The sequence below is a fragment of the Calidris pugnax genome, unplaced genomic scaffold (assembly GCF_001431845.1).
Source record: "Calidris pugnax isolate Ruff unplaced genomic scaffold, ASM143184v1 scaffold39, whole genome shotgun sequence".
Taxonomy (NCBI): domain Eukaryota; kingdom Metazoa; phylum Chordata; class Aves; order Charadriiformes; family Scolopacidae; genus Calidris; species Calidris pugnax.
Window position 1 is genome coordinate 1,221,391 of NW_015090828.1, and position 13,824 is coordinate 1,235,214.

Genomic DNA, 13,824 nt, shown 5'->3' on the forward strand with positions numbered 1-13,824 from the left:
GCAGTGAGTGGACAGAGCAAGAAGACAGATGGGTGCAGACTCTACAGCAAACACATCTTTTGTAATCAAGTGCCCCGCACTCTGTTGGCCCGCGCTGCACACTCAGTATTAAAGTCAGTTATGAGGAAAACAACTTAATCTTTGAAACTTTCTCTGATGCCCCGAGGCTAGTGCTTCACTATTCTGTCACTTCTCAAATTGGTCTAAGTTTTCAAAACCAAGCTGAACTAAATGCCTTCACTTCATTTTGCTGTCAGGCCTTGTTATTTTTAAAATGTTCATTTAGTTCTCTGGGTTTATTTCCTATTCCTTTTTTCTTCCACCTTTTGTCAAATTTCTAATTACTGCATATATCTCCTCTAAACACAGTGCTAGCTAGATGGGAATTTTCATTAATTTCTTTCAGTTTTAAGAAAATGGTTGCAAGATCCAAATTGTTTTGTATTCCTTTCTGGCCACGTATGAAGTGAATTTATATTCTACATAAGTATGAAGAGCCAAGTGAAAACAACTCTATGGAAAGTCTGCAGTTTGGTAACATTTTCATTCCTCATGCAGCTGTTCATGAAGCTATGTTTAAAAAAAGCAAATGAAATACCTCTAAATCCCTGATTAGAAATTCATAGATTTTTAAGACGTCATTGCTACCAGATTTTTTTTAAACAAACCTCTTCTGGTGATTAGTAGAAGAAAGACTTGGCAAAACAGAATTGATCCCCGGTCTTCATCCATATCAGTCCAAAGTTAACTAGTTTTCTTTCAGTCAGTGCTAAAAGAAATGAATCTGTCTTCCAAAGAAATTATTCACAACTCCATCACACAGTCCTAACCACTCTGGACAGCTTCAGAAGAATAATGGGTTTCTGTTTGTTTCCCTAAAGACATGGGAAATGACTGCTTTGTACAACAGGTACTCCTCTGCTTGTCCCGTGCTGCATTTCAACACTCAGACGTTTGAGCTATATCGCCTTTTGCAATATGCATTATACCCAGCATTAATTTAGCTTTCTAAATGAGCTTGTATCTGTAGGGGGTAAAGGCATTTGGAAGTTCTAAACACAGAGTTGTTTTCATCAAAGGGGAAGCTGTGAAACTACTGCATGGATTTTGAGGTGCTCTTTTGACTTTAATTCTGTGTGCACTAGTTCCACTTCTCTGTTACCATTGAAAAATGCACAATAAAAAACATGGTATGCTTTTGGCTCTTGGGTAAGCCAGTCTTCTATTTTAAGAAAGGTTTACTATAAACTACATTTTTGCAATAATTATAAGATATTATTAGGGAAAATTAAACTTAAGAGGGAGAAGTAAAAAAGCCTACCATGTCCCTTCCTTCTCTCCCTACCCAGAGAGAGAAGGGGTAAGATGCAGGGCCCCCAGGGGTATCAGAGATGCCTGGTTCCTTTGGAATGGTTCTTTTCCTGATGTTTACGGTGACAGATTCTCAGGGTGCAAGGCAGCAAGCAGAAGACATGATAAATCTCCAGGCAGTATTGCCACAGGTAACATGGAGGAAGTTTTTGTATGTGTATTTACCACTGGTGAGGTGAAGTCCTTTGATTTATGCTGGGACAGGTTGTTTGTGGGACTGTGTGAGACTGGCACATTCTCTCTGATTCCTGGTTTGCAAATTGTGATGAAAGCTGAAAGGGAAAAAGTGACATTCGCCATTGTGTGGGTATTTTATGCTTGGATTAGTGTTAATTTTTCACCGTTCCACATTTCTGCTGGGGATGCACTATTTGCCTTTTTTGCCAGGTCTTTTTCTTCCTGAATAAAGACTTTTTTAATGAACGAGGTTTTGCTGCACATAAGGGTAGAGAGATAAGATTGTTCGCTAAATTGCCGGACCACTGTTTCAGTATTGGTGAAATTTCCATGCTTTCTGTGCAATTAATTCAAAGTTTCAGGAAGATCTTCTCTTTGAATAGAAAATTTTGAGCTTTCAGTTGTGTTAATTGAAATCTTCTGACTCCAAAGTATGTGGCTTTTGCAGTTCTAAAAGACAAGTCAGAACACCACATTGCTTACGCCACTTGCTTGATCGAATGGTCTTACCTATTTTCAGTGTCACCAGGGACTTTCATACTTAGAACAACTGCTAAGGACCAGACATGCAAAAATGCATGCTTGAATTATGACAGGAATGAACCAGCGTTCCGGGAGGTTTACAGAAGACTTAACATTCTGTGAATCAGTTCAAATGAGGTCAGAATAAAAAAGATGATGATAAAAAAAATAAATACATGTGAAAAAATTTTGTCTTAGTTTTATCCTTTGCATCTGGCCCTGACTTGTTGCTTTCTCTCAAAGCATAGAGAAACAGGTCTTTAAATTTGTATTAATTTTCTTCTTATTCCTTGAGATTTCTCTAAGGTTTCTTTTTAATCCTTCAGCAATTAGGTTTGCACTTATTCTGCTCTACTGAGTAAACCTTCATACAGCTCAAACCATCAGTGAAGTATGGATTTGCATCTATGTGAACAATAGAATCCTGCTGGTTTTATTTTGGCCTTTCTCAAGTCTTGCCTGCATGAATTTATTCCAGATTCCAGTACAGTGCCTTTCAGTTGTATCCATCACCTTGCAAAGGTTTGATCCCTTGGTTTCTTTCCAGCAAATTTCAATGTTTTCATGTAGCTTGCTTTTGGAGAGTAAAACATATTGTTATCCTTCTTTTAGAAGACTGTTGCACACACAATGAAGCTGAATTTAAGGATATTTTGATCACTGCAACACTGTACCTTTTATACACAATGTTTTTAACTAAATCTTGAGCCTTAACCAGAAGCTTCTCTTCCTGTGACTCTGCTCCCTGGCTGCTCCTTGAAGAACACATATAAAATGCAAGTCTAAAAATTCAGTATCAGCATCTTTCTCTAGTTCATTTACCCTAATTATCCTAATAATTGGATAACTGAAGTTTCATTATAATCGTATTTTCAGCCTCTATAGCCTTTTCGATTTCTTCTGCAATGTCTTTGCTGTCCTCGTCGTTGAGAAAGGAGATATGTTTCCAAACCCATATTATTCTTTTCTTGAGCTGGAATTTTAATCCATCAGAATCCTGTGTTATATATAGATATTTAGTTAATTAATCTAATATGAAGCATTCATATAGTATCATTTTTCATCAGCATGTCATTATCCTTCCTGTACTGTGCTATGTTCCATTAGCATTTCTATATATTTCTATTTTTTACAAAGTTTGTTTCTAAATGATTTCTATTTTTCACAAGGTTTGTTTCTAAATGCTCTGTCAAAATGAAATCTGCTTTTAAAAAAAAAAATAATTAAAAAAAACCCCAAAAACCAAACAGAAAAAAGCCTCCCAGATTTAATTATTGTTTTTGAATGAGTCCACAAGATATTTTGACTGTGATGTATCAGTTTTATGGATTTATCGGAAGTGTTGATTAACCAGTTTGTAAACTATGCATAATTTCCAGTCTCCCTTCTACAGCCTGAGCCTGATCTGAACGCATCTCCTGGTTTGATCTGTGGCAATGAACACGTAGGCACAACATGCCCTATGTTTTTTCCCTTAAAAGGTTCTTGGAAATGAATACATCAAATAAGTACAATTTTTGAAGAAAAATAATTATGTTTATATTATCCCTGGGCTAAGGAAATCACAAACATTTTGGCTACGGCCAGCTTGCAGAATCTGTCATGTGCTGTTGTGATTTATATGCGGCCGCACTTGTAATTGTCCGCTCGTGACAGAAAGAGCATTCTCACAACATTAATATGTATCTAGGAAACTAAGAATTTGTTTAAAATAAAGCTGCAAGAACTCCAAAAGCCTACCTGGCAAGGGAAGTGTCTTTGTTTTTAGAAGCAAACAAACAAAAACCCCATGCTCTGAGCCCCAGTTGCTGGAAAGAACTGAAGTCAGCAAAGAAGGATGACAGGAAAAAAAATGACAACTTAAATGTGATTTAAAAGAAAAATATTTTTTGTTCCCTGACTGATCTTAGTGTTAGAAGAAAAAAATGAATTTCTAATGGCAAATATATAGACATTGGCAGTGCTGGGGTATTCTTTCCAGCCAAACCAAGCTGATAAGTTAGTTTCTGTGTACGCTTGGCTAGAGGGACTTTTCTTGTCCAAGGTGGACTCTCCAGAGAACAGCTTGCTACTGTTCAGTTTTAAACTAATCAGGTCATTAATGTACTAAAATGTGAGTGTTACAACCTCTTTGTGTTCTCTGGGAGTATGTAATTTTGGTAGAGCAGAACGTTCTTGAACAGGTGACAGCAGCACTCGTTAAGCACGTGCAAAGTGCCGAGCCCAGTCACAGCCCCAGAGCAGGCAGTGCTGGCCAGACGCCATTCTTGCTAGAGACGAGTGTCAGAGCCCTGTCTGAGAACAGACACAACTCCACACCAGCCCCATGGCAAGATTTTGAGCTGCCCTTATCTTACCTGAGGATGAGGAGTGACCAATTGCTGAGTTAGAGGAGGATGGGCTGAGGTTAGCATTGGGATATCTCATTTTTAGGTGAGTTCTTGTGACTTTGGAGTTTTGAGAATTGCTAAGATGGAGTGATCTCCAGCTTTTTCCTCCATATGTGTGTCTTTTAATCGTTGCATTAAAACAAATCTTCAAAATCTCGACAGCTCTATAGAAGTCAACAGGGGGCAAGCTTTATATGTTCCCCTTTTATGTTTCTGAACAGTCCAAGATAGTAATCCCATACTACTTATGAGAGAAGTGCTCTGAGGCACCGTAAGATACCTCATTAGGTCAGAAATCATTCATAGTCTCTGAGAGAGGCCATTTTTTCTAAGTAAAAAGATAAGAGGATTGAGTGGTCAAATGAATTTTTAGATAAAAATCTTTTGGGGACCTAACCTTTTCTGGTTAGCTTAAGAACAAACCCAAAGGGGACAAGGGAGAAAAACCAGTCACAGTTAGTATGAATATTTCAGATCTGGATCATATTCAAGTTCAACTTTGATTTGGAATTATGTTGTCATTTATCGAGAATTAGTATCAAAAAGTTGAACTCAAATTTAGGTTTTATGTGTTTGTTTTTCAAGGTATAATTTGGGGTTATCTGCATGCTTGACACAGCCTGCATCAATTTTTTCCTATGCTTCTGCTTGGCCAGAGCTGGTTTAAGCAATCAGGGCAGGTCATACAGCTCAACAGAAATTTTGAGCTATGGCAGCTCTCACTTTAAGATGTAGTAGTGATAAAAGCAGTCTTGATTTCCTTAATATATTGGACTGTAAATTGCAGTGCATCATAACCACCAAAACCATTCTTTCAGCAGGGACCCAATAACCGTGTCAAGGTATGTCACTTCCTTTAATTACTCAGACTTCTCAGTTTCTCAAAATATCAAAAGAAAAACAACAAAAAAAAATATTGGACTTGAAATGCTCAAGATGAGGATTACATTTTCTCTTTAGTCTTCATCTAGTCTCTCAATGGGCTTCTTTTGAAATTTGTAATATACAGAAGAAATGAAGTTCCAAGCCATTATAAAAGTAGATCCTAATCACCTTGAGATTTGGGCTGGAAGCTGATGACATCTTTCGTATTTCTGTGTCATTACTACCAAGCTTCTTATTTAAAAAGAGCAGGAGAGAAACATTTTTCTTTCTAGCTGCCTAAAATGAAGTACTTACTGTATTAGCCAGAAAGAGATTCAGCACTCATCTGTACAACACAAATGTGCTTTTTTCTATAAAATCGTATCTTGCTAAATGTGTCCGAGTATGATATTTCTCGAAAATGTGTATTACATATTTGGGGAAGTATTTCTCTGTTTGGATTCCTTTTTCATTTACAACAACTGGAATCAGTTGAAGGCTACCAAACTGTAACATCAAACTTACCTTATTTCAGCAGTGGTATTGCTCCTTTATTTTGAAATTCAATATCCTACAACCTGTGCTACCAATATATAATTATAGTTTAAGTGGTGTTGTAAATAAAGACAATTCATAATCTATTTCTTAGATTTGTATTGTGTGTGCTTCCCATAAACTATTACATTATAGTTATAATTCCATATAAGAAATTGAGTCATATCAGGGTTTGTTGGATTGAATGAGGGAAATTCCTGTTGTGTATTGTCACTATAAATTACAGTATTTACAATAAATGTAAGTAATATTTCCAAAAGTTTGGGAATTGTGATTAAATTATTTTTAGCATTGACTTTTTTTATTGTCCAATATCTGGATGGTCTGTTTTATAATGTCAAAATAAATCTAATGTGTACAATATGCAGCTGAAATACAAGACTAGTAAAACTAAGACGATAATATATAATTTATATGCTGTCTTATTTTCTTAAAAGAAAAAAATTGACAGAAGATTAAAACTGCAATATGTAACTAAACTGAATTTCATTAGATATGTACAGCTGTCCTTACAAGTTCTAAATCTTTTTAACAGTATTTTAGAAATTTACTTAACTACTTTAGCATCCTGTTTTTTCATACCTAAAGTACGAAGACACTTTACAATGTTTTAAGCATCTTAGCTGGCAGGTAATGGTACAGTGGGGCTGAAGTCATTGTTCAAAATGCTACGGAAGGCTGCATTTCACAGTAAGACATTACATAAATTAACTGATACTTACATGTAATAGTTTTCTTGGCTTTGAGTTCAATTTTTTTAACAGCAAAAACATCCATGATCTCCATTAAAATCTCTAAAGAAAGCTGACTTTAGTAATTATTTTTTTAAATGGTTTGAAATGGTTTAAAGTAGGTTTTTTTAGGTTTCCCTGATCTGATAAAAAGAACTTGGCATGAACTGGCAAAATATATTCATTAATGCCACTTTTTACTTTTTTATCTTGCCCTAATGGCAATCCCAGTTGGGAGCTGTGAGCCTTTCTGTTTGATCTGTGCAGATGTCTGTTGGAAAGGCCAAGAGATCCATGAACAGACAGTGCTGTGAGATCACTTCATTCTCTCACCATGGGCAATGACAGACGCACCCGTATTAGAAAACAGTAAAGTTTGTTTTAAGGAAATAATACAGTATCATCCTCTTCTAAATCATCACATACGGAATACTTAGGGGAATTTTGAAAACTGTGTAGAAAAAAGATTTGTAAGAATAAAGAAACAAAGCTGAAGTCCTTAACTTAGGGAGGATCATATTTACATGGCGTTGCTTTTCTCTTTATTATGTCCATTTTATGATTTACACATTTTTCACCATTAGATCATTTTCAAATAAGTCTAAAGTATAGATTTTTTTTTATTATTCTGTCTTGTCAAAGTAGTCTATTACTTCTTTCTCCTGATGGTATTATCGCCCTGCTGTAGACATTTAGGTGGCCATATAATTAGATTTGTTTTCAAGGCTTTTTACTAATTAATTCTTGTAACAAGTTTACAAAGCCTAGCTACACCATGGGACTCACTGGACAAGATAATTAAGAAGGGTCTGGTTATGCTCAGCTGGGCATAATTGTTTCTACCAGTACACAAAAGATCAAAAGCTTACAACTTTTCCTTTCAGCTGCAGAAGTTAGGTTTTCTAGGTAGAACAATACAATATTAAATAAAATATACACTGCAAGTTACAGATTTGATGGATGGGATGTTGGTGCAAGAAACTACATAAGCATAAAACCACAATCCTAGAAACTGCTGTTTTAAACTTAAGCATTTTGATATAAGCTGCTTTGGACAGCTATTTATTATTAATCATAATCTACGCTCCTAACTGTAAACTTGTGCCTCCAAGCGTGGAGAAACTGTGTACAAACAAATAAATGTTATAAAAGAGTATTTTCAACTCTTTTGTGCACCATGCAAACTCCACAGGAAGGGACGGAGAGCTCAGTGAGCTGTCAGCCATCCTCATTCTGAATTCTTTGAGAGGCAGCAGCAGGCAGCAGAGGTCCAAGGTTAAGAGTGTGGTGGGTTAAATGACGAAAGAAAACGATGTTACATTCTCTCTCTGGGATTTTTAAATTGTGTATCCTCTTCCTGCAATATTCATTTCAGTTGTATGCTCTTGAGCAAGTTACAAATTCCTTGGGTTTTTTTCTAATCATGAATGGTGTTTCCTTCAATTCAATCACAGAGACTATTTTGCAATATTTACTCAGTAGATTGTGCAACGCAGAAAATATTCTTCTCTAAGCAGAGAACAATGCTGTGCCATTCTCTCTTTCAGCCATATCATTAACTGTCATTTCCAAAATAGATGGTGTCAAAATGCTCCAGAAGTAGTTAATTACATCTAACAAATGGGACTCGTTTTAGAGTATCTTTCTCAAGCTGGGAAAGACGGCATGAATTAGATATGTGGCAAAGTGACAAAATTCACATTTAAGTGCATCCTGCGATGCTTTATGCCATTTCTATCTTTTCAATATTCAAAATATTCTTTTCTATATAGATTTTTATGAAATGCTATTAATATCCTTGTCTGTGTAATGTCCAGAAAGCAATATATCTTTCACCTCTGCTTCAGCAGAAAAGCATGGGAACTCTCGAGTTTTAATAAGGTATTAAAGGTACTGGTTCTATGATGTTGGGGTTTTTTTACGCTGTGGTGTTGTGTTCAGGTGAGACAAAGTAAAAATAGGGATAGTGTTTGGAGAAGGGTTTTTTGAGGTTGGAAAATAAAAAAGATGCAGCTTGCTGAGGTGCTGTAGAAATTTGCTCTATTGCTGAAGAGGCAAAAGCCTTCCTCCGGAGGCATTGCTGAACCTTTGGCATGTCCTGAGGCAGAACACAGGGAATCTGGAAAGGAAAGCAATGTACTGGTCAAAAGATAGAAAAAAGACTATGTATAATCTTGTGTGTTACTGAAGAAACTAGTGAAACGGTGTCATTTTGCATAACTTGGAGTTTCCTAAAGGCAAGCTTTTTTTTTATTGATATAGTCTCCAAAAGTGGGAAAGGTTTGGATTTTGGCATGAGGTCTCCTGGCCAGCTGAAGGAGAAAAAACATCAGTCTCAGAGACAGTAGCATGGTTGGTGTCGGAAGCGGTTAAAGGGAAGAAATGAACATACAGGTGGTTGTTGTTTGCACTTCGTAAATGTGTTGATGTATTGAAACCTACAGAACAGAAGGTATTTCAGTGGCAAACTACAGCACTGAATATTTGATTAAATTGAGACACTATAGTGTCTCTAGTATATAAGAGTCTTGTTTTCATGTTAGTTGTATATCTTCTAGTGCCCACACATGAAATATGTTGATGTAATAGTGGTAGCTTGTCTTTCTGCATATACAAGAATATTTCCTCTACGATTAATTATTTTATGTCATTTTCTTCATGCAGTTAAAATTAATGAACCACTTTCTATCAGTCTAAGTGAGTGATATACATGTGCACATATTTATTCTTTCAAATTGTTTTGTAGATGGCTTAACTCATACAATTCAAACCAAAATTTTGTACCGCAAATGTGCCAGTGCTTAGACTCACTAACTGTTTCACTTATTACATCATCTTACACTAATGCACTGATCCAGAGCCTCATAAGTAGCAGCTGTGTTACGCTTTATCAATATTTTGTGTTATATGAAATGTCATGGTGATTATGCAGTCTCAAAGAATAGGGTTATGTAGTCTTAATGGATTAATTATAAACCTCTATGAAAATGGCTGCATCTTGTTATTCCTTGGTAACAGCAGAATAGGAAAGAAATTGATTCCTCATTGAAAGGCAATTGTCAGTGGATCGTGTGTTTTCAGTCTCCCAGACTGAGTTATGTCTGTGCTGACAGGAAGCAGAGAAGTGTGAGCCTTGCTCATTTTTTTTGCGCATTTCTGCCCTTTTTAATTAAATGGCTTAAAACCCACTGTGATGACAAGTGCTAACTTTGAGCAGTTTTGCACTGTGTTGTGTCATCCAGAGAAAACTGGAAACAGTTGTGTCCAAAGGAAAGGAGAATATGAAGTGACAACTTGTGCTGGCCTGCAGGAACTTGATCATGGTAACTCCCTAATGGAGACGCTAATGTGTGTCACCGTTGTACCGTGTGTGATGAGCTCAGACTGGAGGAACTGTTTCCTCTAGTTGAATATGTTTTGATTAATTTTCAAATATTGCTGTGGCTTTCATTTTTATCCATGACTGCTGAAGATCTTTAATTTAGATATTGCTTCTCTCTTTTTTCATTTCACAGTTTTAAAGGAATTCAGTGAAGTGAAAGATAAAATGATAAGTCACTAATATTTACCCAAAATGTAAATAAATAACAAAATAATAAGGTACTCGGATCCAGGCAATGAGGTATTTTAAAAAAAATAAAAAAAATAAAAGGGTGCAACTGTTTTCATGTCCAAGTAATTCTCTCATGGTGAATTCATATGCAAAACCATAAACTAATATATATTTTCCATATAGCAAATATGAGGTGCTTCATGGTACTTAAGTGACGTTTTCTCATCAGGTGCAAACCTTCCATCTATCCATATCTGTCTTTAAAAACCCTTTTCCTTTGAAGGGCAGGCATAGTCTTGTGGATAAGACAGTCACCTGAAAGCCTCAATTTCTGTATCACCCAGCAACCTCTTAATATCTTAAATATTGTAATTGTAAAATGGAAGAAAACAGTTCATCTTTTCCTTTGCCTTGCCTGCTTAGATTTTACTACCCTTAGACCTAATAAGAGCCCTTCCTTACTTCATCAGTGATGTCTAAAAGTAATCCCGAGCTTAGTTGCTCCAAATGTTTCTGCTGTGTAATAGTCATAACAGAAGACTGTCAATATTTAAAATCTATTCCTTGTTAGTGCTCTTTATCTAACAGAGGACTCATGAGGTGGAAGTGCTCAACTATTCCATTCCTCCTTCTTTCTCCTTGTAAGAATTTTTCCTCGTCATGATTTATTAAGCATTCAGCACCACTCTCAATGCTAATGTTTGCGTGACCTGTAGAAGATGTTACCACTGAAGTTTCCAAGGCACTGTAGTGATACTAACTGGTGTATAAATGGGAAGTGAAAATTTATGCAAGAAACAGTTTGAATTGAATGCACAGTTCTTAGAGCAGAACACAACGTACGAAATTGATCTGGAAGGACAGTCCTGACACCACTGGAAGTTGCCCTTCAGGTCATGCATGAGCCTCCCTTGCCCAAATGTGTTCTGCTTCGAAGCACCGTGCACGTGGCAAATTAATACTCCACTAGGAGAGCAACAAGAGTTTATTCATAAGCATCCTGCAGGACTTTCTGGGGACAGTTTGCTAGTCCTGGAAAGGACTCCTTTGCTCTCCCTGGAAAGGAAATCAGTCCTAATAGCTTAAAAAGTGAAAAAGCTACCTGTAAAAATTCAAGATTTTTTTAAAATTTGTTTGTTTCTTACCACTGAGGGCACTTCTAAGGAATTCCTTCAACTCTAAGGACTTAAGTCTAGTAAGTTTTATGCATTTAAACACTATGTGCAGTGTATTAAACACTAAGAAACAATGACATCAGCAGGATTCCCATTTTTATGCACTTTGCTAGTAGCTCTATCATTCAAATAGACAGTTTTAGTATTTTTTTTCCTGCTCAGATCCCCTGATCAACATGTGGACTAGAAGTACTATGACATTTTTTAAAAGACTTTACACGGAAGAAATTTGTGTCTAATGTAAAGCCTCAAGGGAAAGTACCAAATCCTTTAACTGTGTCTGATCACAAAGAAAGAAGCTGTATCTACAAAATTCTTTCAACATTTCTAAGTTGCTTAGAAGAAAATATGCAGCCATTTTGTTTGTACCACACTTCTACATAAATGGCACTTCAGATCAGCTGCAGGCTCAGTCACACGAGTCTTCCATTCAATTATTTACAGAAACACACCAGCCTCATCAGGAAAAACCCTTTTGCTGTGTAAGGAAAGTTGATTGATATTTTAATTCCACAGTCTCAGGGAAGGGGTGAGTGGTATGTGCCACATGGAAGATTCTTGAAGTTACATGACAAAATACAGATTTGTTGTGCAAACTGATAATTACTGTCAATTGAGCATTTGTACAACTGCATGCATAATGTTACTTATTCACTTAAACTAGAGCCTTTGAAGATCTGTTTATATTTTTTCACACAGCTGTACCTGTGTCAACTATTTCCTCAGTATAAGAGGCTTGTATATTATCACAGAGTATGGTAATGCTGATTTAGTTCACATAGTTTATCAAATTGGGATTTAAGCAGTCTATGGAATTTCTTTTTTTAATTTTTATTCATGTATTATCAATTGCCAATGAGTGAACTATTCCTTCAAGTTTTCTAGTCTCTGTTTTCTCAGTCATCTGAGGCCTATGGGTAAAACTGCTCTTAGTATATAACAGTTTTTATGCTTAGTTCGTGTAGTTTTTAGTCTTTCATTTCAAGAGAAACAAATCCAACTCTTCAAAGGGTCTTTAGAGATCTCTTTGATGTATGTCATTTATATCCATTTTTGAGCAGTGTCTGGTACCATCTCTGAGATTTTTCATGAGACTAACTCAGAGTTTATAACCAGCCATTGAGGAAAATTTCCCAGGATCATCTAAGCTGTAGTTGCCAGATCGGAGTTCTTTTCTTAGAGTTTGTGGCAGGTTTTCTTCTGCACTCAGCTGACTTGAAAGTATAAAATCATGAAGACCAGGCACCTGAAAATGTTTAAATTTGAGTCATCACACTTTAAAATCATCTGGATAGCCAGCAGGAAATGATACAGTGAGGGAAATTTCCCCAGGCCTGGAGACCGGTGAAGAGTGAAAGGAGAAATAGGGGCCAGCAGAAAGTGAATTATGCATAAAACACTTCTCCATGGATCAAAGAGAAAAGAGGGGAAATGGTGAAAACAGGGAGAGCAGTTTCACCCTTTGCTTCTTTTCTGTGAGCAGGTGTTCAAGGTTTCCATAGAAACTTGAACATAGTCTGAATTTTGGGGAAAATAACATTTCTTCCATTTCTGTGTAACTGCCATAAATGCTATACAAAAACTGATATGTGGTTTTTGTTTTGCGTAACTCAGCCAGCAACTTCCACAAAAAGCATTCACTTAAGCCAAGGACTCTATTGTACCTTGCGGTGAAATTATGAATGTAGGTTATTTTTACATGTCACTGGAACGGTTTTGGTCATAAAACAAAGTTAAGTGGTATCAGGAGTTAAAAAGGAGCTTGTCTTTCATCTCAGCAGGTGATGCACTTATATTGGTTAAATGGATTTCTTGAAAAAAAAAAATAAAATATCTCTACAATTTCTACTCCAGTTATGAAAATGATGATACTTCTTTTTCAAGGAACACTTCTCTAATATATTTTTTGCAGTCTTTCTGCAATGCCTAATATTAGCTTCTGTTAAAAGGTAATGTTCTTTATTTATTGGTACATTACTATCTAATGAATAATACCTAGAAATTCATTAAAAATAGGCTATGTCTAATTAGATACATGTTAAATGTGTTGTTTATAGTTGATGTATAGTTTATTTTTTCTGAGGTTGGGTACATTTGGTTGTAGTTAATTCAGATGCTGTCAGCCTGAAGAAGTTGACAGTTACTTTGGCATTATCACCTGTCAATACCGTCAAGGTATGAAATGTTTTCAAATTACATTCATAGGTGTGGCTTAATTTTTAAAGTTCCATGGGAATGTTAGAAATTAAAGATGTTCATTATTAAATTATTAAATTTTGTCTATTAAAAGATAACATACTAATGGAAAAATACTGAATATATGAAAAGTTTCTTGAGATGAAGCCTAAAATGCCAATAATATTCCCATTATTAAAATTTAATATTTATAGGGTATATCCCATCATTTACTTTTATTGTGATCATTTACTAGGAAAAATTCCTTTACCTATTTATGATGTCTATTCTTTCTCGTCCTCTTTAAGCAT

At 35.9% G+C, this 13,824-nt stretch overlaps 1 protein-coding gene across 1 annotated transcript in view; it reads left to right on the plus strand.

Annotated features, from left to right (window-relative positions):
* The first annotated feature begins 1,391 nt into the window (after positions 1-1,391).
* Positions 1,392-13,824, plus strand: part of NRG3 (neuregulin 3) — a 570,166-nt gene continuing 557,733 nt past the window's right edge. The window contains exon 1 of the mRNA XM_014940346.1: positions 1,392-1,502. Within this exon, the coding sequence (XP_014795832.1) occupies positions 1,392-1,502 (111 nt within the window). The remainder of the gene's footprint in view (positions 1,503-13,824) is intronic.